At 37.0% G+C, this 26,065-nt stretch overlaps 2 protein-coding genes across 10 annotated transcripts; one reads left to right on the forward strand and one right to left on the reverse strand.

Annotated features, from left to right (window-relative positions):
* Nucleotides 1–249: 249 nt before the first annotated feature.
* LOC110922895 lies at nt 250–12,789 on the forward strand. Of its 8 annotated transcripts, XM_035987083.1 has the most exons (16): nt 250–529; nt 1,784–3,538; nt 4,873–5,259; nt 5,348–5,562; nt 5,650–6,921; nt 7,016–7,407; nt 7,901–7,953; nt 8,040–8,129; nt 8,198–9,861; nt 9,931–10,042; nt 10,137–10,323; nt 10,422–10,489; nt 11,069–11,169; nt 11,245–11,976; nt 12,094–12,178; nt 12,494–12,779. In XM_035987083.1, the coding sequence occupies exons 1-16, from the start codon at nt 517–519 to the stop codon at nt 12,517–12,519; spliced, it is 7,152 nt and encodes a 2,383-aa protein (XP_035842976.1). In that variant the 5' UTR covers nt 250–516; the 3' UTR covers nt 12,520–12,779. The 8 variants fall into 8 exon arrangements, with proteins under 8 accessions (XP_035842976.1, XP_022022780.1, XP_022022782.1 ...); XM_022167088.2 differs by having other exon boundaries at nt 5,348–6,921; nt 12,494–12,789; XM_022167090.2 differs by having other exon boundaries at nt 5,348–6,921; nt 10,140–10,323; nt 12,494–12,789.
* Nucleotides 12,790–16,092: 3,303 nt separating this feature from the next.
* Nucleotides 16,093–24,079, reverse strand: LOC110922896. Of its 2 annotated transcripts, none has more exons than XM_022167094.2 (19): nt 23,760–24,079; nt 23,615–23,687; nt 22,923–23,045; nt 22,495–22,664; nt 22,245–22,394; nt 22,019–22,159; nt 21,525–21,585; nt 21,040–21,299; nt 20,241–20,372; nt 20,018–20,128; nt 19,844–19,930; nt 19,635–19,754; nt 19,436–19,547; nt 19,229–19,354; nt 18,191–18,325; nt 17,915–18,063; nt 17,692–17,835; nt 16,675–16,989; nt 16,093–16,564 (listed from the first exon to the last, which is right to left on the reverse strand). In XM_022167094.2, the coding sequence occupies exons 1-19, from the start codon at nt 23,814–23,816 to the stop codon at nt 16,478–16,480; spliced, it is 2,553 nt and encodes an 850-aa protein (XP_022022786.1). In that variant the 5' UTR covers nt 23,817–24,079; the 3' UTR covers nt 16,093–16,477. The 2 variants fall into 2 exon arrangements, with proteins under 2 accessions (XP_022022786.1, XP_022022785.1); XM_022167093.2 differs by having other exon boundaries at nt 19,635–19,757; nt 23,760–24,078.
* Nucleotides 24,080–26,065: the final 1,986 nt, after the last annotated feature.

Below are 26,065 nucleotides of genomic sequence, written 5' to 3' on the forward strand. Positions count from 1 at the left end.
AAACTAATTATTTACGATTTCAAAACTCAATAATCTAAAAATCTTCTTCAAAACTCAACCACAAACAACCTCTAACCAACAAACGGGTTTCTGTATTTCTACACATTTGAAATATCAAAATTCAAGTGACGATTTTTGTTACAAAATCATTGGGCGCTTCGTTACGACATCCAATCACATACACCCACGTGTCAACAAACGTTCCCATCATATTTACCAAAACACCCCTTCCCTCACAGTTTCAAATGATATTCGTTCGCCATCACCTCCAACACTGAAAAAGAGCCCCCTCTCTCTCACACACATTTTCTCTCTCTAACTTTCTCTCTCTAGGTTTTCTTCAACACATCTTCCACTCATCTTCAAAACCGTCCGGATTGTATCATACATTTTTGAACAAAATCAGTGAGCAGTTGTTTGGCACTAATCTCGTGTAGAAATTAGGGTTTGTATTGGCTGTTCGATAGTGGAGTTTTTGGAGCAACATTGATCCAACGGTCAGGATTTCGCCACTGAATGGAGGGAGGTAGTAGTACCTTCTCTTTTCCACATCTACTTACTGATCAGTTTACATTATTGTGCTGTGTATTTAGGTTTGAAAATGATAGAAAGTTAGGGTATTTTAATTTTAGTGATAACTTATAAAATGTTATAAAATGCTTGTTCAAAAGTTATTTTTGATGTTAGCAAGTATTTCAGATACGTGTGTTTGTTTAAGTAGTGAAAGGGTATAGAAAGAGAAGTTGTAAAGCAATTGCTGTTTGCCTGTGTGATTACTAGCTTTTCGGCCTGTTGATCTATTGTATGTGTGGTGTGAGGATATGTTAACATGGTATTTTGTGCCTGTAAGTTTGAGCAAGAGGGGAGGATTAAGTTATTAACTATTATGTCGAATTATAAGTTTTTGCCGTTAAGTGGCTGCTTTCTGCTAAAAGGGTTCCCGGTAAAAAAGGAGTATGGGACGTCGAAGGACTCTCAAGCTGTTTGATTATATTCTTCCAGCACTAATGTTAAAGATTAATATTTTTAGTTTCATGTTTTCTAACCCCTTTAGAACAAGTTGTTTACTTAGAGTTCAAATGTAAAGTAATAAGCCAAGGGGTTGCCAAGTTGTTTATGGTATGAGTTATAAAACAGCTAGGTTCGATGGTTTTCTTTTTTTATTGTTTTCTGGGAAGCTTTTGCTTACTTTCAGATTGTGTGCCTCACTTTTGTAGTAGCTAGTTTATCTATTCACAATTCAAAATATTTCATTTTGTTGAATGCTGGATGCCTATTGATATAAACACATTTTTAGCATACACACAATGTTACACATAAAGTAGAGCAGCTGACTTGATGTACTACGTGTGATCAATGGTTTCGGACATCATGGAATGAACCGGTTTCTTTTTATTTTATTAGAGGCCTGATGTTAGGTGCTAGCATGTGAAGAAGACATGTTAAAAGTAAAATATTCTTTGACAGTATAATGTTAGTCTTGAATTACCGGGAGATGGGTAGTGCCCTAGGAAAACCTTTATTAAAACAATCATGGATTACAATGTCAGTTCATCTTGCCTTTTGTTGATAAGTGAGATGATTTTATGTGTGTGTGTGACAGACATATATTTTGTTGCTTCAAAAGTAGGGCATAGCTATTTGACAAACAAGAAACCCCTAAATGGGTCGTGTTGATATTCTAAGTGAGATGATTTTTATCATATTGATTATATGGGCTTCGTAATATGTACTGAATGATAAGTTGTACAATTACTTGTGCCTAAAAGAGTTAGGGTTGAAGTGTTGAAATGCAGGGATACACCAATGGACTATGATGACAATGAATTCAGTATCCATAATGTCGATTTAACAGAAGAAGGGAGCTCCACAGTCTCTCCTGTTTTGCGTCCGTATGACTTTGATGACGGGGGACATTTAAGCTTCGATAGTTTGGTTGAGAACGAGGTTTTTCTTGGTATCACAGGTCAGGAAGACAATCAGTGGATCGAGGAGTACTCACGTGGTACTAGTTCAAGTGTGGTGGAATCTAGACGTGACAATGTATGGTCTGAAGCCGCTTCTTCAGAATCCGTTGAAATGCTTTTAAAATCAGTTGGTCAAGGGACCTTGGTGACCGTATCAAGTGATGAACCTACAAATATGGATCGTAATTTGAAGCAAGACGATGAAAGTAATCATGCCCAAGAAGCTATGGTAACTGACAAGGAAGACGAGGGGGCCTTGGCGACTGAAGAACCGGACGTTATTGATGAACCTTGTAGTGTATCTATAAATCCGGACCCTAATTTGAAGCAAGAGGATGAAAATAATCATACCCAAGAAGCAATAGTAACAAACGAGGAAGATGGGGCCTTGGTAACTGAACAATTGGATGTCGGTGATGACATGGATCCTAATTTGAAGCAAGATGATGGAAACGGTCATGCCCACGAAGCAAGGGTGATGAGCAAAGAAGTGGGGGCCTTGGTGAATGAAGAAATAGATGCAAGTGACGATCCTTGTGATTTAGATACAGATGTGGATCGTGATTTGAAGCAAGATGATGGAAACAATCATGCTCATGAAGCGATGATATTAAATAAGCCTCAGGATCAAGAGGAGGCTAAAGTTTCTGGTGGAGAGTTAGATTCAGATGTTATAGGTAACAAATGTGATTTATCTGAGGAAAAAGATGATGGTATATGTGATGATGTAAATCATGAGGCTAGAGATACAGTAGTTGAATTATCTGAAAACAATCTGCAAGAACATTCTACTTCCAAAATAGAATGTGGGAATCTGGATGCAAGTAACGAATGCAATTTGAAAAAGTGTTCCTCTAGCAATGAGTGTGATTGTAGTACCGAGAACATGGATGATTCAATAGGCAGTCAAACTGCACATGAAAACTGTACAAACAGTGATTTGCTGATGACCGAAGCTTGTGCTGAAGTTTCTCGCGATAGCAAGTGTGCAGTCACTGCTTTTTCTGCAGAACCTGAACTTAATAATGATCTTATGCATGAGGACTCACCTGCAGTTGCTGTTAAGGACGATGACAAGACTAAATCAGAGAATCCTGCTTATGTAAAGTCGAATGTGGTGTCGGATTTACAGAGTCGGTATGTTGAGGAATCTGAAAAACCAGACAGTGTATGTGACCCATCTGAGTTGTTTTGTGAAGGAAGCAGCGTTAATGACGTGGGTATTGATATGACAAACACGTGGTCATCACCTAAAGTGATTACTGAAAACACGGATCTTGTAGCAAGTCCAAAAGTTCACAGTGAGAATTCAAACAAGGACCACAACCCGGCTGCTAAGCTTTCTGGTTCAGTAGCACAGCAGGTAAATGATGAGATACAGTCATCTGAGCAAGATGGTGGTATGTGTATCGATCGTAATTTAACTTTCCATGAAGAAGGAAATGCAAGTTTGCCTCTTGATATTGACATTGCTGCACTTGATAGCCAACAAAATGTTGAATCAGTCTTGTCTCCCGAAGGCTGTAAGACTCAAGGATCTGAAGCTGATATCACCATTTTGGCTGAACCAGGTATCTCTCTCTCTCTCTCTCTCTCTACACACACACACACACTTGAGAACTCCGATGGAAATCCTCCTTCCCGTGTGACTTTTTAACCATTTTTTTCACAAACGTAGATGAATATCTAACTAAGAAATTTGTAAAAAAATGCCGAGAGGTCATTTACACTAGTTTTTTGATTGCTTACACTAGTGTAAATGAAATTTAAAAAAGCGTAGATTTTTTTTTGCGCGGGTTACACTTATGTAAATTGATTTTACACTGATGTAAATTTTCGCATACGATATATTTTTTTTAATTTCTGAAAAAGTTACATATTTATAAAATATTTTAGAAAAAAATTGAAAGAAACCTTTTTTTTTCATGGAGTTCTGAAGTACTGGCAACTCAGGGGGAGTTCTCTTCTCATTTTAACTAATCCCTATATATATAGGGGTCAGTTAACGTACAATTGGTCTTAACGTACGATGCGTACACGATTAGAAATCTGCATGTTATAAACCTCAAAAGACGAAAACCCGCATGGTATATCTATCAAACCCGCATGTTCACAAACTCGAAACTTCATCAAACTCGGAAACGACTTGTCTCAAATCCGCATGTTCATAAACTCGGACTTCACAAACTCGGAAGAATTGTTCAAAATCCGCATGTTATATTCTGATCGCGTACGCATTGTACGTTAAGGGATATTGTACAATACACTTTCTTTCTCTCTCTCTCTATATATATATAGATATATATATTGAAAGTGTAAAATACAATATCACTTAACGTACATTGGGTACAAGATGAAATTACGCATGTTGAAAACATAATTACGCATGTTGAAAGAATGAAGATTCCGAGTTTGTGAAAGAAAAGATTCCGAGTTTATGATATCCGGAGAATCAAGTGTTCCGAGTTTATGTTTGCGTGATATGCGTGATTTATGTTTTTTTCAACATGTGTGATTAGGGTTTTGTGTGTTTATAACGTGCTATATATTTACGAACTGAGTGAACAAATCTTGGCCATTGATTTATACACGTGTATGGCTAGGATTTCATCATCAAATCGTAAAATACACTAGTGTATTTTATCATCAAATAATGGCCATTGATTTACACACGTGTATGACCAGGATTAGTTCGCTCAGTTCGCAAATACACTAGTGTTCACACTTGAACCTAATCCTATATATGTGTGTGTGTGTATTATGCTTATTAATGAAAGGAGCTGAACCAAGAATATTAAAATTATGATCATGGATTGTTCAGCTCTCGCTTTCAAGTTTCAAACGTAGGATGTAAATATAAACACACGCCATGTGCAACTCATTGTGATTTTTTTTGTATCATCAGTTGCCGCTGTGAAATCTGATATGGTGTCATCTTCTGACACTAAAGATAGAGTTCACTTACATTCTAAAAATGTTGCGAGTTCAGTTCACCATTATAATGAGGAGAAAAAGGAAGAAAGATTTGTCGGTGACGGAACCTGTGAATATGAGTCTCTCAAAGCTGTAGGTAGTATGGTAGATTGTGCTTCATTATCCTCGGTTGAAACAGGTGCATCCCCTGACCGTGCCGGGGACGGTGTACTAGAAACATCTGTTGAAAACATGAATGCAAACATGAATGATCTAGCAGAAGAGACTGTAGATCCCGTCCCTTGTGATTCATCAGCAAAAGTGTGTGATAAAGTTGAGGCAGGCGGTGGTATGCAGGAATCTATCTCAGGGCATCATGGTAAGAACTAAGACACCTCTAAGTTTATCTATATGTGTTGAAATGCGTATTTGCTTCTGTTTTTGATTACTTAAACTGGATTTTGCAGTTAATATTTCAATTGAGCAGCATACTTCTACTGATGTGGGGCTTACCTCGGAATACGATGATAGTCATACGAGGCATGAGAAAGACGGCTCTGTCTCTATGGATAAAATTGAATCTGTTTCCCCTCTTATAATCACAAACGATGATGAACTTTCTCAGAGTACAAGAGTAGAGCCCAGTGAAGGTGCCATTAGTGAGAATACCTCACTTCCAGAGGTAACAGAAGATATGGTTCTTACCGCAGAATGCAATGATAGTTCTGTCTATGTAGATAAACTTCAATCTGTTTCTTCTGTTTTAAAGGCAACCGGTGAGGGTGCCATAAATGAGAATACCCCACTTCCGGAGGCAACAGAAGACGTGGCAGTGGCTCTTACCTCAGAATGCAATGATAGTCAAATGAGGCATGATGAAGATAGTTCTGTTTCTATGGATAAACTTCAATCTGTTTCTCCTCTATCAGACACGAACAATACTGAACTTTCTGAGAATACAAGAGTAACGTCCAGTGAGGGTGCCATTGATGAGAATACCACACTTCCAGAGGCAACAAAAGACGTGGTGCTTACCTCAGAATGTGATGATGGTCATATGAGGCATGAGGAAGATGGTTCTGTCTCTGAGGATAAACTTCAATCTGTATCTCTTCTTTTAAACGCAAACGATACTGAACTTTCTCGGAGTACAGGAAAAACACACAACGTGGGTGGCATTAACAAGAATACCTCACTTCCAAAGGCCGCAGAAGATGTGGCGCTTACCTCAGAATGCAATTATGGTCATATTGATAAACTCCAATCTGTTTCTCCTCTTTTAAACACAAACAATACTGAACTATCTCCAAATACAAGCGTTAAATCCAGTGATAGTGCTGTTAATGAGAATACCCCACTTCCAGATGCAGCAGACAATGTGCTTACCACAGAATGTGATGATAGTCATATGAGGAACGAGGAAGATAGTTCTGTTTCTCCTCTTTTATATACAAACAATACTGAACCATCTCAAAGTGCAAGAGTTGAACCCAATGATGTTGCCATTAATGAGAATAACTCACTTCCAGTTCCAGATGTGGTGCTTACCTCAGAGGGCGATGATAGTCACAAGGAAGATAGTTCTGTCTCTATGGATAAACTTCAATCTGTTTCTCCTCTTTTGAATACAAACAATACTGAACCTTCTCAGAGTACACGAGTAAACTCCGGTGATGGTGCCATTATCGAGAATACTGCGCTTCCAGAGGCAGAAGATGTGGTGCGTATATCAGAATGCGATGATAATCATGTGAGGCATGAGGAAGGAAAACTTCAATCTGTTTCTCCTCTTTTAGATACAAACAACACTGAGCTTTCTCAGAGTACAAGGGTGGGGCCCAGTGAGGGTGCGATTAACGAGACTGCCTCGCTTCCGGAGGCAACAGAAGATGTGCAGGGAAAAGAACAATCAATTTCTTCAAACAGTGATATGAAAACAGATAATAGTTTTACTTTTGAGGTCAGTGGAACTGCTGGACTTACAGAAACATGCAAGGGTCTGCAGTTATTTCCTGCTTCTCAATCTTCTAATTTGTCAACGGTAATACTTTTTACATTCATTTCTTGATTTCCTTCGAATCTCAGTTTCTTTTAACTTTGGATATCGTTGCTAAATGCTAATCCATGCCGTGTAGACGACAGAAGTGCCTTGTATTGATTCTAACAAACCAATCGAAGATCCTGCTGTTACTCTTCAAACACCTGGAAGCGGGACCGTTATTACAGGAGGTAAAGAGCGTAAAACAAGGCGAAAGTCAGTCGGCAAAGAAAGTGCGACGAAAAGTAAGGAAACAACTACTATACGACAGGGAAGAGTAAAGAAATCATCTCCTCTGACGGTAACCACCCCACAATCACCACCAGCAGCGGCAGCTGGTCATGCTATTCAGTTTCAAGAGTTGGGGTCCAAAGAGAAATCATCTCCTCTGCCTGATTTGAATAATGCAACCTGTATATTTCACCAGCCTTTTACTGATAATCAACAAGTTCAACTGCGAGCACAAATACTGGTATATGGATCACTGATGTGAGTACTTTTACTTCTCAAACACAAATACTGGTAGATAGATTGGTGTTGATGTTATCTTTTTGTTCTGTGAGATCGGTAGCATGCAAGCAGGTACAAGAATCAGGCCTTAATATTTAATGGGATGGTTATTTATACTCTACCTCTTATATTGGTATATCTGTGTTTGTTTCCAAGTAACTGGCCTCTTTTAATACAGAAAAAAGGAATTTTTAAATTTTATTTAGCAAAAACAGAGTTTTAATGATAGTTCAACAATTGTTGGTCAAACACTCTTTTTACCTTGATTCTCTGAACCAATCACACGTACATGCATTATGCATATGTGGTTTAATAGAGCCCCACATGATTACATAATTTGGGCAGGCATCTTAGTATGTTGTATATACTGGAGTTGGTATTTTATACTTTTGTTGTATTCTCAAATTAGATATATATATTTTTTTCTATATCTATGAATTTCTTGGCTGAATGTGTCAAATTGTGGTTGCAGATCAGGGATGCCGCCTGAAGAGCCCCACATGATTGCTGCATTTGGACAGTCTGGTGAGTTTACCGTTCTTAGTTGTCTTTGAAGTTGTGCTGGCATTCCGATATCTAAATACTTACACATAATCGTATTGTATATTCAGATGCTGAAAGAAAGACATGGAAGGATGCTTGGCACGCTTGTCTGAATAGAGATAACGGTCAGAAATCCCATGCCAACACCCCACGATCAGGTAAACTTTGCATCAGTTGTCATTTTTCACGTATTGCAGGTTCCATAACGTTTGAATTTTCATTTCAGACTTGAAGGATCTTGGCCTTAGAACTCCGGATCTAGGAATCAAACATAGTAGTCCGCCAGCTGTCAGTCCATTGATTCCTGTTCCGTCGCCTCTTTGGAACATGTCTACCCCATCTTCTGTTGGTTTCCTGTCAAGAAGTGCCGCTTTTCAACAACCGTTTGCTCCTATACATCCTCCTACTTATCACACTCCACCCAACCCTCTGTGGCTATCTCAGAGTCCTTTTTTTGGACAATGGGGCGTTGCTTCTTCACCAGCTTCTACTGCCGCTCGTTTTTCCGGATTACCCATAACCGAGGCAGTAAAGTTGACACCTGTCAAGTTTTCTGGTTGTGGCCCACATACGTATTCTGTTCCTGTTGTTCATAGTGCTTTGTTTTCTTCCCAATCTACCGATGGGAAAAACGCTTCCGGTGAATCAAAAAGCAGAAAGAGGAAGAAGGTTACTGCTGATGTTAGTACTGTGATGACTCCTAGTGCTCATCCTCGTATTCCGTTTCTGGTTGAAAACCAGACAGATTCAGTTACCACTCCTGTTGTTACTAGTATTTTTTCTACTTCGGTTACTGTATCAACACCACCTGCTTCTAAAAGCAACAGAAAAGTTGAAGAGGCTAATGTGCAAGAAGCAGATGTGAATGCAACCAAAACACGACAGCCTTCTAGTACCTCAAGAAGTACAAAAAGAACAAAGGTTACCACCAGTGCGTCCGTCAACCAGACCCCTGTTTCAACACAAGCTTCGGAGATTTCTTTACTCGCTCAAAATCAGACGATTTCAGTACCTGCTCCTGCTTTATGTACTCCGTTTCCTACATCAGTTGCCATGTCAACACCTGGGTATCGAAACGCGGAGAATGCTCTAGCTGTAGAAGAGACGTTGAGCGAAGTCAAGAAGTCAAAGCTACAAGCGGAGAATGCTGCTCTGCTTGCCGCTGCTGAAGTCAGTAACTGCCAGGATGTATGGAGCGGACTCGATAGAGAAAACAATTCTGGTGTTGTTTCAGATGCTGAAGCTAAGTTAATGTCTTCAATATCCGCTGCTACTACTGTTGCTAAGATGGCATCAGCGGCTGCTAAAATCGCATCGAATGTTGCCGAACAAGCTAAGTTAATGGCGGATGAAGTATTCCAATCCGGCAAAAGTGAAACTTTTAGTCATGTTTCACATCCGAGTGTCGTCAACAAAGCTACACCTGCTTCTATTTTGAAGAGTGTGGACAAAAGTCACGAAACAACCGACAGCTATCCCAATTCAATTATTTCTGCTGCCAGAGAAGCTGCTCGGCGCAGAATCGAAGCTGCTTCAGCTGCTTCGAAGCATGCGGAAAATCTTGATGCTATTGTGAAGGCTGCTGAATTAGCAGCAGAAGCTGTATCACAAGTGGGAAAAATCGTTGCGATGAGTGATTCATCAGCTTTGAGAAAGTTGGCAGAAGCGGGTCCTGAAGGTTTCTGGAAGATATCACCGTTAGCATATGAGCAGCACCAGGGTGGTAAAAACAACATTCCTGATGTGTTCAATGAAGAGGATACTAAAGCTGTTGGTGTTTCTACAGCAACAAATACACGATCACCTCATACCTATGCTGGACACCGCATTCCGCAACATATTTCAGGAATTTGGGAAGAGCATAACATTAAGGAGGGTTGCCTCGTTGAGGTAACCGAGTGTAAATTTTTCTTACTTTTTTGTACATCACTTGCTCATTTCCACCTGTTTGTGTTTTAGGTATACAAGGAAAATGGTAAGTGTAAAGGTGCCTGGTTAGCAGCTAATGTATTAAGTTTGAAGGATGAAAAGGCGTTGGTCTGTTACACTAATATCCAATCTTCAGATGAAGGTAAGACGTCTGGATATCATCAATGTTTAATATCTGCCACTTGAATAATGAATATAACATAATTGTGATTTTTCGCCAATGTTATATTGTTAAGAAGGGTCAGATAACGTAAAGGAATGGGTGGCGTTTGAAGTAGAAGGCATCGAGGAGGTACCTAGGATACGGATTGCTCATCCTATGACTACCATGCGGTTCGAGGGGTCAAGAAAGAGACGCAGAACAGCTGTCACGGATTACGCTTGGTCAAAGGGAGACAGAGTTGATGTTTGGATGCACGATTGGTTAGTGTGATTATCCTTTCCTTTGTTTATGTGTTGGGTTTGAGACATGTATGTATATCTTTACCTTTGTTGTATGATAAACTTAAACCGTTTTGTAGTTGGCGCGAGGGAATTGTTGTGGAGCCAAACAAGATCGATGTAACTTTCCTAACTGTTCAATTTCCAGGTATGTGATAGTCTCCTTGGTTGTTGTATAAGTTATCTGATTGGACGCACAGTGTTGGAATTTTTGGTATCTTTTGTAGTTTTGTTTTATAATAGAGTAAAATGCCATTTTCTTCCCTGAGGTTTGGCCAGTTTTGCAACTTTCGTCCAAAGGTTTTTTTTTCGCATCTGGATCCAAAAGGTTTGAAATCCTGTCATTTTCATTTGGCTCGTTAACTCCATCCATTTTTCTCCGTTAAGTCAGGGGTATTTTCGTCTTTTTTGTTAACTTAAAGGGCAATTTTATCTTTAAAATATGTGTACATTATGCTAAATGCTTACATAAAGTGAAAAAGACCGAATTGCTCTTTAAGTTAACAAAAAAGACGGAAATCCCCCTGACTTAACGGAGAAAAATGGATGGAGTTAACGAGCCGGATAAAATGGCAAAATTTCAAACCTTTTGGATCCAGATGCAAAAAAACAAACCTTCGGACGAAAATCGCAAAACTAGCCAAACCTCAAGGACGAAAATGGCATTTTACTCTTTATAAATATTATGACTTATTATGGTCTTTGTTTTATCTACTTTTTGCTGCAGCGCAAGGAGAGACGTCAATTGTTCGATCATGGCATGTCCGGCCAACTCTTATCTGGAAGGATAGAAAGTGGATTGAATGGAACGGAGGCCGTGCTTCTCAGGTTTATCTTAATTTGTTGTTTAAAAACATGTTTTGTTTACTATTTGTTTTAACGAGTTTGTATATTTCTTTACAGGGCGAGGCACCAAAGGAAAAACGAATGAAACTCGGTAGTCCTGATGTCAACGATACAAGAAAGGACAAATTGCCAATGATTGCAGAGGTGGGAATGCATGAAGAAAAAGGATCACTATTACCGATATTATCTGCGAAAGAAAGTTGTTTCAATGTCGGTAAAGGCACCGACAAACCTAGCGGCAATCTTAGAACAATCCAGAAGGATAAGGCAAGAGTCGTTTTTGGTGTCCCTAAACCTGGAAAGAAACAGAAATTTATGGCGGTCAGCACACAATACGTTGATGGCAGAAGCGAGAAAAGCAACAAAAACAATACGACAAATGGCTCATTAAAGTTTTCAAAGCCACCTGGTGCCCGTGGATCGAAAAATGATGCCATGGAAAATCAAGCGATTGAAACCAAATCCAGACTCCTCAAGTCTAGAAAACCACCAGTTCCTAGTTTCAGAACCACAACTAGTCGTGATTCTGAACTGTCAGATGCAGATTCTGTTGAAAATGCATCAAGTCGGCAAAACCAGACGCAAGTTGGGTCATCTTCTAACAAGAGGAGAGATCCAGCAAAAGGCCCCCTTCCAAAGAAAGCTTTTACTTTCACATCAAAGCCTAAATCTGAGCAATTTAACAGGGGAAAACTACAAGTAGCACCCAAAGTAGAGGTGAAGAACACGTCAATATCTCAAGTTAACGAGCCTCGTAGATCAAACCGTAAAATCCAGCCAACGTCAAGGGTGAGAAGAGTCTTTTGTTTTTGCATTAATTGTCATCTGTCTATAAGGAAGCTTTACATTTATTACTTTTGTAAATAATTTTCGAAACTGACCATTTTCAATTTTTTGTGGCCTCAGCTATTGGAAGGGTTACAAAGCTCACTTACCATCTCAAAGATACCTTCTGTTTCGCATGCAGTTCGAAGAAACGTTACAACGAAAGGTAAATGTACTTTCTTTGCCATGCTTTCGTTCTAAACCTACCTACTAACCTATTACAAATAAGTTTACGTGATACCTTTTCTCCACAAGATTCTGTGGAAATTATTTTTATTTGTCGGTAGTAATAGTCAAATAATTTACTCAAAACTACATCTACATGCCAAGTAATCGTGTCAATGTTCATGAATGTCAGGCTTTATTTGTATCAAGTTGTTTAACTACTTCAAGGATCTGTTTATGTAAATGATAAATGTGATTATAATTCTTATATGTGTAATTGAAAATGTGATTGTAATTCTCACTTAATTTTGTATAGGGAGCACCAGTCATGGCACTTCTTAAGCAAAGAAGATGTGTATAATTAAGCAGAGGAACAGCTTTCGGGGTACCTTAATATTTTAGAGGAATCATGTTTTAGCTTTGTAGAAGATGTTCATATTATATTTTTGCGATGTTTCGTCTTATTTTGTTACTAGCTAGCCACCCGTATGCCATTGAAATCTCTATTGGTGATACCTAGTTTTTGTTGCATAACTTGCATTGAGCTAATGCTATCAGTGGTTTTTGCTATTAAAATTTATGCCATTTCCGGATGGGGTGGAGATTCTAAGACTGCATAGGAATCTTTGTGAAAGTTGTGTTGGGTTGCAAAACACAGATTGATCCATGAGAGATTTTCTTAGAAAAAAGTTATTATTCGAATGCCATGTATTTGGTGCGATAAAATGATAAAATGGCAAGTGTCTAAAAAGTCAAATCTTGCGTCACGCCGTCACATCAGCTGGTATTAGACACTCTTTTGAAGCCCCTCAAATGAAGGGTTTTCATTGGCTGCAAAATTAGTGTTATTCCACTCATGCCCAAACCCTTGGCGCCCCGTAAAAGTGTTTAACGCTCTTTGAGGGTGACTTGGCATGGGTGCTAGAGCACTACAACCAACCTTAAAAAACAATGATCATTGGGAATCTTGTGTCAAGGTATAAATTAAAAGAAATCACTTCTTTTTGAGAAAATCACATTCTTATGCTCGGTTATGAACTATTATTTTTTCAAGTAAAAGATTTTAAAAAATAAATTACAAAGATAATCTTTGATATCTTGTGTTTGTTAAAAAAATAATAATTAGCTAAAAAATAAAAATTAAAAGAATTAAATCTGACCTAACTCTATGAATTATTAAAACTTAGGGGCTGTTTGGTAGCCTCTGAATAGTCATTAAAAGGCTACCTCTTAATGGAATCATTAAGAATTTTACCAATAAAAAGGTAGAAGAATGTGACATGTGATGATTTACCATTGAGAGATTACCTCTTAACCATTCAGACTTGAGGTTACCTCTTATTCATTCAGAGGTTTTAAACCATTAAGAGGTAGCATCCGAATGGTCATTAAGAGGCTACCAAACAGCCCCTTAGCTTTTAAAAATATTCGAAAACAAAACTTAAATATAAAGACATGGAAAAACTTCAAACTATTACAAGTTTTATTTTCAAATATTTAAAAACCTTAATAAGTATTAAAAAAGATTTAACAAAATATATTTTAAATCTTTTATTCTTTTCAATATTTGAAAACTTGAAGTAATTAAAGCTTATTTAAAAAAATATTGAAAAGCTTACAACTATTAAAGCATAAAAATGCTTAAAAACGTGTGCTAGTTAGTATAAAGACTCTTGCGTCGTGTGTGCTGCTTATGATGATGGTTATTTTGAGAAAGAAAAGTTCAATCGTTAAAGGTCAATTTTCCTTAAAGAAAACTATCTTTTTTCTAGAACTGGATAACTTGTTAGGGCTTCAATGTGCCACCTCGGCCACATTACGCCACGTCAACCAATGCCCCCCCCCCCACCCCCCCCACCCCCCCACCCCCCTCCCTAATTTTCTTCATGTTTATTTCAAATTTTTTAACGGCAAATTTCTTTTAGTTCATGTAGTTTGTGAGACTTGAACCCAATGCCTCTCCCTCCCAAATTCATTGCTTCAAGTTAAGTGACTTCTTCAATTCTCAAGATAACTCAAAATTCCAAGTAAATGGTGAATCAAATCGATTAAACCTTAAATCGTTTTAATTCATTATCGTTAAACAATATCAAAACAATCTCGAACAACCTTTATAGCAATCTATTGATGAAGGTGAAGGAGAAAAACCATATACCCTCGTTGCAAGCAAATGGTGAACGAAATTGCATGAACCAAATAGATTGAACCAAACAATCGTTGCAAGCAAATGGTAAACAAAATCGATCGAACCAAAAATCAAGCATATGATCGGTTAATGGGATTTTGCCATTTTATTCAATATGTTTAATTGTGACTTAAGTGTGTATTTGCCGATGATAACCTTTTCTATAAATCCAATGACCTTTTGTTTTGCCAAAATCTTTATCTAAATCCTAATGATGCTCTCAAGTCTCAAGTTCTTTGACACCATCATCAATTATATGTAATTGGTTAATTTAAACATGTTAAATTATATATATGTAATAGATTAACCAAACATACAGTATTGACCATATACATATAACTGTTGATGGTGTCGAAGAACTTGAGAGCCTGATTAGGAAGTTCTTTGACACCATCATCAATTATATGTATATAGTCAATCCTGCATGTTTGGTTGATCTACCACATATCAGAGGCGGACCCAAGAAATATTTCAGGGGGTGCGAACGAAGGGTTTAACCAAATTTTCAAGGGGTACGATCATTTTCCCTATAAAATACACTAATTTTTTTTCAAGGGGTGCTTCCGCCCACCCAACCCTCTACCTAGGTCCGCCTCTACCAAATATAGGTAATTTAAAAAAATAACCTTGTTCTACATGTTTAAATTAACCAATTACATATATGTAAACAAATGTGTTTTATAAATGATTTGATATATAGAAGAAAGGCTAAATGAGAATGGGGAGAAATTTTCAGGATTCTCCTTATGGCTTATGATGTTTCAAATAAAAAAAAAAAGTGTTTTTTCTGTACTACCCTTGATGACTAAAATAACTAACTTTTTATTTAATTACAGTTATACCATTGACAGGTTATACGGGAAAAAAAATGAGGTTCTTAAAATAACCTAGTATAAACAGGGATTTTTCAATAATCAAATAGAAAACTATTTGTACTTTTATTTATGATGCATAAGATGGTTACGTAAGTGTTTACATTGCTTTTTTTTCTAACTCCCATCATATCTATTCAGCATTAGGTACAAGTACATTATGAGGTAAAGAATGAATAAAACGGTTGAAAATCTTAAAAAGTACGGAGAAATCTGAACCCTTGATCAATGTGCCTTTACATTTAAGATTGAGCTACCCTATGTTCTTCTCCATAACGCTCGACATCATGGCTTGTTAAGGCCGGATGGTGTAGGGCAACACCCCCAGCTACCCCAGCTGGGTGGCGCCCCAACACCACCCCGCCATAGCCAAAGGGGGCGCTTTACATACACCGTGCAAGTTAACAATAAAGCCCCTATACGCTTGCTACAACACGGCAATCATTATGCCTGGAATGGGGTGTCAATGAGATTATAATATCTTACCCAGGGTCGGCCCAAGCCCAAGTATTTTGAGGCTTAGGCTTTAGGCCTCCAAATCAAGTTATATATGATATTTGGGTTGGGTTGAACTTATTTTTACACATACCAAAAATATATAAAAATACAAAAAAATTAAGTAAACTTTGGCAACAATAAACCTTCTAGTTTATTTTGCCGGTCCCAAACCCAGGTAAAAGAGGGTTTTTTTCTCAAATAGTGTTTTTTTTTTTCGAAAAAAGGCCTCGAGTTTTTGAATTTGCTTTAGGCCACCAAAATGGTTGAGCCGGCCATGATCTTACCAATTCAATCCTGTTGATTTATCCCTTTAAACAGGTATCGTTCTAGGATTTATTTTTGTTGATCTTAGTCATCATATAATATGCAAGTGATGTTCCGGTTTCTGTTTAGAAACTGAAAAACTGGCAATGTTTCGGAGAAGCATCAAAAGAATTATACAAAATTGGATAACTTACAAGTTAGTAGGTAAATAGTGTAGAGTATAACCGATATCTATGACAACTAAAGTTAACGAACGGGTTCTTTTTTGAGTAGCCACAATAATCAAACCACTCTACCTTCACCTCCACTTGTAAGCCTCTTCAATGATCAATGTGACGATTCAAGTTTCCGCATTTTGTACGTCAATTTAACCGAAAGAAACTCAAACAGGCATTGGTCCATTTCTAGCCCACAGGTGGTCTTGCAACTTACCAACCTGCATATAATGGGCATCATACAACATACCACCACCGTATTAAATTCATCTAGTAGTGATGGTCTTTAATCGATCATAGGCACATTGTATTTTGTGCTTCTCTTCGATCTTCAACTTGTATCCTTCATCAGACTATTAACAACATTGCACAAACATTAAACGTAAGATCTAATATCTTAGAACATGTGTTGCAATTTTCATGGGACGGTTAGTCAACTTAAAAAGATAACGCGAAGGCTTACCATTATTCTAACAATATTCTGCAGTACGCTACCGATCTCTTTCTTGTAACGCAATAATATTTCCCGAACTCTAACATCCTCATGCATTAGAAGTATAACATTAACAGCTGCAACTATCCTGATTGAATGGTTGTTCATATCATGGTCGTTTTGACCATCAAAAGACGGTCCCGAGATGAAAGATGACATCCCATTTAACACGTCATATAAGATCTTTTCACTTCTATGAAACAACAGAAAACACGGCAATGTATAGTAACGATTCCTGCTGGTACAAATGGCGTTACCGGACCCAATATCTTTTTCTCCGAGACTCTGTGTTCAACAAAAACTGGTAAGAAGTCCAGTAAAGTTCAAACAAATCAAAGTACTAGGGTTGCAAATGAACCGAACGAACACGAACAAGGCCTTGTTCATGTTTGTTTGTTAAGGAAATAATGTGTTCACAAACTGTTTATGAATACTTACCGAACAAGATTTTCTGTTTGTGTTCGTTCATTAAGGAAATAAACGTGTCCGTGTTTGTTTGTGTTTGTTCGTTAATTTTTGGTACCGCACAAAAGTGAACGCAAACAAACACAAATGAACGCAAACGAGCACAAACAACCGTTCATGAACAAAAACAAACGCATACAAACATATTAAATTTCGAATAAATCGGCATCTTTGATCATAGACATAAAAGTTAAATCAAAATAAGTGAAGTAATACTACACTAATGTTTATTAAATAATGTATTAGTGGTAATTTTGAAGTACTTAAATAAAAAATAGAAGTTAAAAACCCTAATGAACTATCGAACACAAACGAACATAAACGAACACGTTATCGAACGTTCATGAATATAAATGAATGAATGCGACCTCCATTCATGTTCATTCATTTATTAACCAAACGAACACAAACGAACTTCCCGCCAAACGGTTCATGAACTCTTCACTAAACTAATAAACCAAAAGTTAAATATATGGACTAGATACTGACATCAGAAATTGCCGATTGGTGTGTAGCACTTACAGAAACATGGATAAGGTATCTTGGAAGGACGTTCGCTAGTTTGGAAACACTCGGTGCAGAAAGTTTAGTGGGATTCGAATCGAGTGTGACGATCATTCTAAGCAATGCGCACGTGTTCTCCAAGGCCAAGGGTGGTTTATTTGCCTGAAAGTGAGAAAAAAGAGTTAAAATAAAATCATGTGAATCATCGAATTAATAAATAATACGACTATGGCCAACTTACGATCTGATCAATAACCGCTCCCTCTAGCATCTTTAGCACAAGATGATCATCTCCAATCTGAGGCAGACAAGAGCAAATCACACTAGTGACGGACCGAAACAATCCCACGTTTGACTTCCTGCCTTTGTCAACAGCGGGTGAATTGCTTTCTGATAAAAAGTCATAAAATGTAACATTTAGGCGGCAATGTGGCATAATTGTGATGCGTTCTAGAAGTCATGACGGAGAGCGTATTTCGGTGACAAATGTTGACGAAATCAAGTGAAAATTGCTTACCGGAAGAAACTTGATATCGCGAAAGTAATGTGATGAGAAAACTAAGATAGTCGGCAATCTGGATATGTCCAGCTCTAAAAGCACTATTCGTAACTTCTAATATGCAAAACAAGAGAGACGGCTCCAGATCATGGCCTGTGTGCATTTACGATGACGTAGCAATGAATCACTACGGAGTCCAAATCGTTGAATAATATTTTCATTTAAGTTTTTACCTGTGCAGGTAGTATCGGTGGGATATCGGTTATCAGCCCTCTTCAAAATATCGGTGTCAAATATCGGTCCGGAATATAGGTTCCGATATTATCAGCGATATTGACCGTTATTTTGGATAATTGGATGCCTTGTTTGATGTGGACTCGGAGGAGGATTTTATGGCTTACGATTAGATCATGATCATGTTTCAAATATTGGCACTTTTGAGTGACTTCTAATATTATATATGTTTTATACATTTTATATATGTAGGGGAAGGTTCAAATGAGAACCACTAGTTATTGTGAAAACTCGAAAACTAATTAAAAAGGACAAAAAAGCATACCAAATTTTTTTTTTTTTTGCATACCAATTTTCGCCATTTTTTATATATAAAAAAAATTGTAGTGCACATGTGTAATACTACACATGTGTATGTGTACTACACATGCGTACTACAAATTTTTTTTTTTTTTTGAAAAAAAAAGTTTTATATAAAAAAACTTGCGATTTTTATAAAAAAAATTGAAAAAAAAATTTTTTTTGGTGTCTTTTTTAGGCTTTTTTTAGTTAGTTTTCGAGTTTTCACAATAAAAGTGGTTTTCATTTGAACCTTCCCCTATATATGTGTATATATATATATATATATATAAATAAATTCCGCATGTTATTAAAATTACCGATATCCCACCACGATAACCTACAACTCAAATATCGGCCCTTGACCGATATTTGATTTTTGACTGCATTAACTGCATAGTTTTTGACTAAAATAGTGAATGAGAAAAACAGACCCTACAGATATTATTTACCAAATAAAAGAAAATCTAAACTACTACTCACACAAGCAACAAGCAGCTAGGGACTGAAGCAGAGACGGGTCCAGGAACGAGAAGTAATAAAGGCAACAAATAGAAAGTTCCTGTATCTCTCTATCAAGCTTCATAAAAGGACCGTAAGAAATATTCCCTGCCAAAAAAAGAAAATATTACCGCACAATAAAATAATAATCAGTAACATGTAGTAGAATGCGGTAATAATATTTCCTACCGTCTTGGAGAGGGCGCGTACTGTAAAATTCTCTCAACGAGTACTGCATGTTGTCAAGCTCCTCGGAGAACGTTCCACGTTGCCCCAAGTGAAGTTGCAGAAGCAATACAGCCTGCAGAGAATATATAAGCATATATATATATATATATATGTGTGTGTGTGTGTGTGTGTGTATATAGACACACACGCGTATGTATACCTTGGATGCCGATGTGTTTTTATCACCCAAGAGGGTTAGCAACAAAGGAATTTCTCGAATCCAGCTAATTTGGAAGTCGGCAATTTCTGAATCACTTGTATTTAGAGATACCGAACAGTTCTTCTGTAAATTAAATACGATATCAAACAGGAAACAAATGAACAAAAAGCACGGGGTTCACGTGTAAACACAAAGGCAAAAGAGCTTACGGGAAATAACATCTCTTCAATAGCCGAAAGACAAACTAGTTTCATTGGAGACTCCGGGTCACACTTCTTGAAAGCCTCTGTAAAAGCCTGTGATATACGCATCATTCGGAAATTAGATCTTACGCAACGATCTACAATGTGAGAATATCAGAATAAACAAGTAAAAAAAACCACCTGAAGAATATGTGGTTTCCATGTGTTGTCCACTTGCATGATCAGTTTTGGAATGAAAGGAATGAGTGAAAGTGAATGCTTCTGGAACGACGATTTACCAGAGTGCCCTACCTGCAAATTATACGGTAAAATTTTAATTATAAAAGGCATCTAGTGATCTATTTATAAACGAGTAGCCACAAAGGTATATGACATCATAAATAACATGATTTAATGTACAGACCCGTTCGGACAACGCGTCTACGACGAACACCAGAAATTTATCCAGAAAGGCAGACGGGGGAGCTGACCAGTCAACTAAGCAAAAAAAGATCTCCGATATTATGACGTTCAAGATAAAGTACCTATTATCACCCTGCAAAGCACACACAAAGTTCAAGCGATAAAATTAGACGGTTCTCAAAAATACCAACAAATAATGAAGAAACAAAAGAACACAAAGGGGTGCTAAACGGGTCATGTTCGTGGGTTGGCGGGTTCAACATGACCCGAACCCGAAAATTTTAGACGACCGAACACGGAAATCGTGTCATACATACGAACCCGAACATGACCCAAATATTCGCGGGTTGACTCGAACAAGACCCGTTCAACCCGATTTTTTTTTTTTGCAAGTTAATATATAAATTAAAATTTACTACAAAAAAAACACAAATGTTTACAATACATTTACTTCTAAATTTTAATATCTTATATCAATTTCTCTTTTTAAGTTATAATTATTACATAAAATACACACCAAATTTAATTCATGACATATATTGTATTGTAAAAAACTATAAATAATATAAATGGGTTAAACGGGTCAACCCGTCAAACCGACCAAGTTGACCCAAACCAGACCCGTTTAGCTAAATGAGTTCGTGGGTTCAACCTGAAACTGACGGTCTGACCCGAACCCGTTTAGACTAAACCCAAACCCGTGAATTTGGTGTTAGGTTCGTGTCGTGTTTTCAGATCGTGTCAGAAATTCACACCCCCTGATATAAAATCCTGAAATTAAAACAAGGTACGTTGTATACCTTCTCGGATGACTGATGTGTGGGGTGAAGGGGAAAGACACCAAATAACTTCTTCAAAAGCGTTTGCAACACGTCTTGATCAGTTCTGGTGCCCTTCCCATAAACGAAGAATTTGACAACAACGTCTATACTTTTCAATATAGAAAGAACACAATCATATGTTTGTGCTTCCATTGTCAGAACCGAAGGCATAAAATCCTGAAGACCGCTAACTAAAATAGGCAAAAGGCCCTTCAGTTCCATTGCAGTCACTGAAAACCCTATATAAAAAAAAAGAGTAGAAAAATTAAAAAATTGATTTTGAAGTACTCGAAATAAATTGATATTTTTTATTCACATTACGCTACAGGTTGTCTTTGATTGTGATAGTTAGTATTCAGTGTTATGATAATTCATGAAAGAACATTATAAATCTTACACAAAATATCAGACACAAACAATCTACAGAACAAAAAAAATATCAAATCCCAAGATGTTTTACTTACCAGAACGATCTTCGTGCACTTGAGACTCGAAAGCATGCAAAATTCTTCGATCAGCAATGGCCTATTGGCAAGAGAGAAAAGGTGAATGAGCAACTGGAATACAATATTATAACTGAACAACCAACGCGTCGAAGATAGGGCTCGTATAGTATGTATCGGTGATATATCGGTCCGTTGGTGAGATATCGGTGCAAAATATCGGTACCAATAGTATCGGCGATATTGACAATATTGGACCGATATATCACCAATTTTCACGATGCCAGTACCTTTCTTCTTAGTTCTAGCATTCGTCTGTCAGTTATTAGTGTTTTAAGTCTTAATTGTTAATTGTTAGTGTAATAAGTCTTAATCAGTTCCTACTTAGCCCGTAAAGGGTATTAAGTGATTACTGATATCTCAAATATCGGTCCTTGACCGATATCCGATTTTTTATCGCACTAACTACTTAGCTCGTAAAGGGTATTAAGTGATGCTAAAGGGTTAGAAAGTACATTATTATCAGTTGACGAGCTATTATTACACGGCAACAGAGAGAGACAGTGCGCCAAACCAGCAAGAACACTCTTAAGTTTTCCCTTGTCATGCATATTAAACTGGTTTTTCTGCAATATCTCTTTGTAATGTTGGATGATCTGTGCATGAAAACAACTTTCTGTAAGTACATAAACACGCAACCAGAAATATTTACCCATGTTAAAATATATTAAAAAAAAATACCTTATCGGCATACATAGAGAACGACAATGGGTAATGCTGGACAACCAGATCAAAAAACTTAAAAGCCATCAAACGGACATCGATTGACAGATGGGTCATTGCGTTGAATACGTATGCCATCATCAAAGATATAAAAGTTCCCTGGTTATCCTGGAAAAGTTAAAAAAAGAACATAAATACCAAAAGGTTAAACCGATGGCACTAGCTAAAAACAAGCGTAATCTAAAAATTTGAGAGAGAGAGAGAGCACCTCTTTACAGGCGGGAAATACGATTGCCTTTAGAAGTTGATATAGGGTTTCACGCACAATTTTGTCGTCATCACTCATGCGCTCACGCAGTTTTTCGATAACAGTGAGTCTGTGCATTTTCAGTTCTGCTGGATGATTCGAGAAGATATCCCTAATACCGATCAATGCATCTTCAAAAAAAAAAAAAAAAAAACAATTGTTAATATCAAATTTTAATGGTTTAACTTTTAAGCCATAACTTCAAATAAAACATACACTCGGAGACCTAAGAATGTAGAAACCGGTAACGCTGAACATTTTTTATTATTAATATACTATATTTAATTTTAAACATCTTGGTATTATTTGTTTTCTGTTCGTGTTCACTTGCCTTCTCAACAAGTTAACGACTAATTTGGCAACCCTATATGTTATGAAAGAAACGTTACCTCTGCGAACTTTTGCATTATGATGAGACGTCTGCTGAAGCAGCTCTTTTAAAGTCAAACCTTTCTTGCTCACGGCTAACCCGGCCTTCTCGGATGCCAAACTTTGTTCCGGTAATATAATTGCTGCACATAATCATGTTTAGTAAAGTATACCACTTTCACGTTTCTTTTATTATTTTTAGGTACCTCAACCAGTATTATTTAACAAGCACAAATTTATACTCTAACAGATGCCGTTATTATCTTAACTGCTTAGTTGATCATGATGATTTATATTAGTTAGTACGTAAGTATGCAACTATAAAGTAAGTAATCACTTTGTCAGTTGTCATATGCCTCATTGAAATACATATAAACATCACATTTTGTGGCAAAGATGATCTTGCTTACATCTTCAACCCTGCATACTTGATAAAAATCCAGTTTTTTATACAAAACAGTGAATTATTGTTTGTTTCTTCCATAGTTGTCGACAGCGGCTATAGCACGCTACATAGCGTATAGGTCATATGCCGCTATATATTATATAGCGAATTATCGCAATATTGACCGCTATTGGCTATTGACAACTATGGTTTCTTAAGAGCAACATAACATTTTACACACATACACTGAAAAAACATAAAGAAAAAAATCAAGAAACTATATCTAATTAATTAAACTATAGAACAAATTCAATTTACAAAGATTACCTTTTGATTTAACTTCAGTGTTGGTAGTATTCTTTGGTGGGGGCAATTTTCTTCCAACCTTTCTTCTTATTTTCTGCAAATTACAAAAAAAAAAAACATAGAGTAAAAAGATTGTAACTTTTAAAACTCATTCTTGAATACTTACTTTGAAGTCTACACCGCGCTTTTGCTGCTTCTTCAACTGGGCCTTGTGCTGCACCATTCTTTTGCAGTAGTAAATAGATACCAAAATAATTCGATTTTAATTACGAAAAAGGTCGTCAAACACGGTTTTTGCTATAAGGAAACAAGATTGAGTGACTATAGGATGGTTGCTAGGGTTTTAGGAACTAAAAAACTGAATTTTGGCAACAACGAAAGGCCCGATAGCAGCAGGTCGGTATTTTAAGTACGGGCCGCAATTTCTTTGAAATACCACAAGACACTAAACTCAGGGTTCTATCATACGGTATGTGGTGGTGTTACGGTATGTGGTGGTGTTTGGGATTCCTTCTTAAAAACAACTTATTAACTTATATAGGACTAAAAGGACTTTTGAGGAGGAGAAGGAGATCCAAACATTATGTAGAAGTTAGGAGAAGGATAAAAGCTTAGCCAAACACTATGGAAATAAGTCCTTTTTTAAGCTTTTTTTATCTTCAAGAAGGAGAAAAGGAGAAGTCACAATTTGTGACTTATTGATTATGAAAAGTCCTTTTGAGAGGAGAAGGAGAAAAGCTAGACCAAACACCCCCTGTATATTGATTTACTTTTCGGGTTCTGGGTTGATAACACTCTTTTATGTTAATGTCGTGTAAATTGCAAGGATTTAACTAAAACGATTTTCTTGTATTACACTATCCTACTCTTTAAATTGGAGAACATTGTTGTCTATGTTGTCTTAACTAGGCCTACGCTGGCTTTAGAGTTTGGTTTGGGCGTTTCCCAGGAAACCAAACCGTCGGCTACCACTTGACAGTCGTTGTACCACCACAATAGCAGAATTATCTGGCGTAACACACGCTGGGACGAAAACCCGGATGGGCTAAGGATAGAGTCTGACACCTCTGCAAGGAGATTAGCCTCTATCCATCATTGCCTTATCCACTAAAATAACACAAATGAGGATTGAACTTGGGTCTCCATTGAGAACCCAAGTCTTTCTACCACTAGCCACAAATGGTGGATACGTGGATATCTAAACCATTTAAATACTCTAAATAAGTAATATTTTTAGGCATAAAGGGCTATAACTTGTGCTTTGGGAGTTTTTCAAAAAAAAAACTTGACTTTTTTTACTTTTAACCCAAAGGTTTATACCTTTGGCAATTTTAACCCCACACAATTTGTTTTCTTTTTTAATTTTAATCCAAAACTTTTTATTATTTGAAATTTAACCTCAAAACTTTTTACTTTCAACTGTTGTCCCCTATACTTTTCATCTTTCGCAAATTTTTGTTTTATGTTTCGTTCTAAATTTTTAGGGTCAACACGACGCAACATACATGTGTGGTTCAACGTTTTTACGTCTATTTATTCATGTTTGACAGGTTCGTCGCAACGCGCAGGTCCTAGATCGAGTCAGTGTTGGTGTTCGTTGCAGGTGGTCTGACATTGGTACTATTTGGCAAGGTTTTACGTCCCGCCGCAACGCGAGCGGTGCTTAATTCTAGTTGTTATTAAATGGTATTGTGGTTTAACTAAAAAATAATAATTAAATGAAAGAAAAAAAACAAAAAGGTGTGAAACTACAATTTTATTAAATGGAAGAAAAAAACAAAAATGGTGTGAAACTACAATTTTATTTAGAAAAGATTATGATTGGTTGATTGGGGTGGATCTCATCTTCTTACCCTTTCACGCCTATTAATGTCCTGGCACTCCTCCCTTTGCCGCCCAGCTTTCACATACGTGCAAATATATAAATGAATATTAGAAAATCGGACAATATAAACGAATAATAAAAAATCGTGCAAATATAAATGAATATTAAAAATATAAATATACATGGACATGCATAAATGAAATTTCACGACACCGAAAGTGGTTATCGTTTTGATTTTGCAGTCAGTTTTTATGATTGGTTGGCTGCAAAATTTTCAAACTATAACAAACAGTCCGGGCTTATGGTTTATACTCAAAATCGATCGCATAAACCTGAACCAAACAATTTGATTAATGGTTAATGTCAATTCAATTTATTTTGTTGCGTTTAAATTTTGCTACTGCCTTTCCTTTTAAATAAAATAGGCCACTTGTATTTACTAATATTGTGCTAAGACCATACGTAATGGTTAATACTCCCTAACGGGCATTTTTCGTCACATCAACATTATAACGCCACTTCAAAAAATGTGTAATGGTTAATGCTCATTTCATTCAATACTTTCCATTTTTCTTTTCTTTGGGCATTATTCTAAAAATGTATCTCCCTCTTCTTGCCCCTAATACGCTCAGGGGATGGTGATAGAG

Source organism: Helianthus annuus, chromosome 17 (assembly GCF_002127325.2).
Source record: "Helianthus annuus cultivar XRQ/B chromosome 17, HanXRQr2.0-SUNRISE, whole genome shotgun sequence".
Lineage (NCBI taxonomy): Eukaryota > Viridiplantae > Streptophyta > Magnoliopsida > Asterales > Asteraceae > Helianthus > Helianthus annuus.

Excerpts from the sequence above, each read along its gene's own strand:
- LOC110922896 (XM_022167093.2), bottom strand. The coding sequence starts at position 23,816 with ATGGTGCAGCACAAGGCCCAGTTGAAGAAGCAGCAAAAGCGCGGTGTA. Across the intron at positions 19,548-19,634 it reads AAAACACATCGGCATCCAAG|GCTGTATTGCTTCTGCAACT; the intron begins GTATACATACGC and ends TATTCTCTGCAG. Across the intron at positions 16,565-16,674 it reads AGAATATTGTTAGAATAATG|TCTGATGAAGGATACAAGTT; the intron begins GTAAGCCTTCGC and ends TGTTGTTAATAG.
- LOC110922895 (XM_022167088.2), top strand. Across the intron at positions 10,324-10,421 it reads GATGTTTGGATGCACGATTG|TTGGCGCGAGGGAATTGTTG; the intron begins GTTAGTGTGATT and ends ACCGTTTTGTAG. Across the intron at positions 11,170-11,244 it reads ACGGAGGCCGTGCTTCTCAG|GGCGAGGCACCAAAGGAAAA; the intron begins GTTTATCTTAAT and ends ATTTCTTTACAG.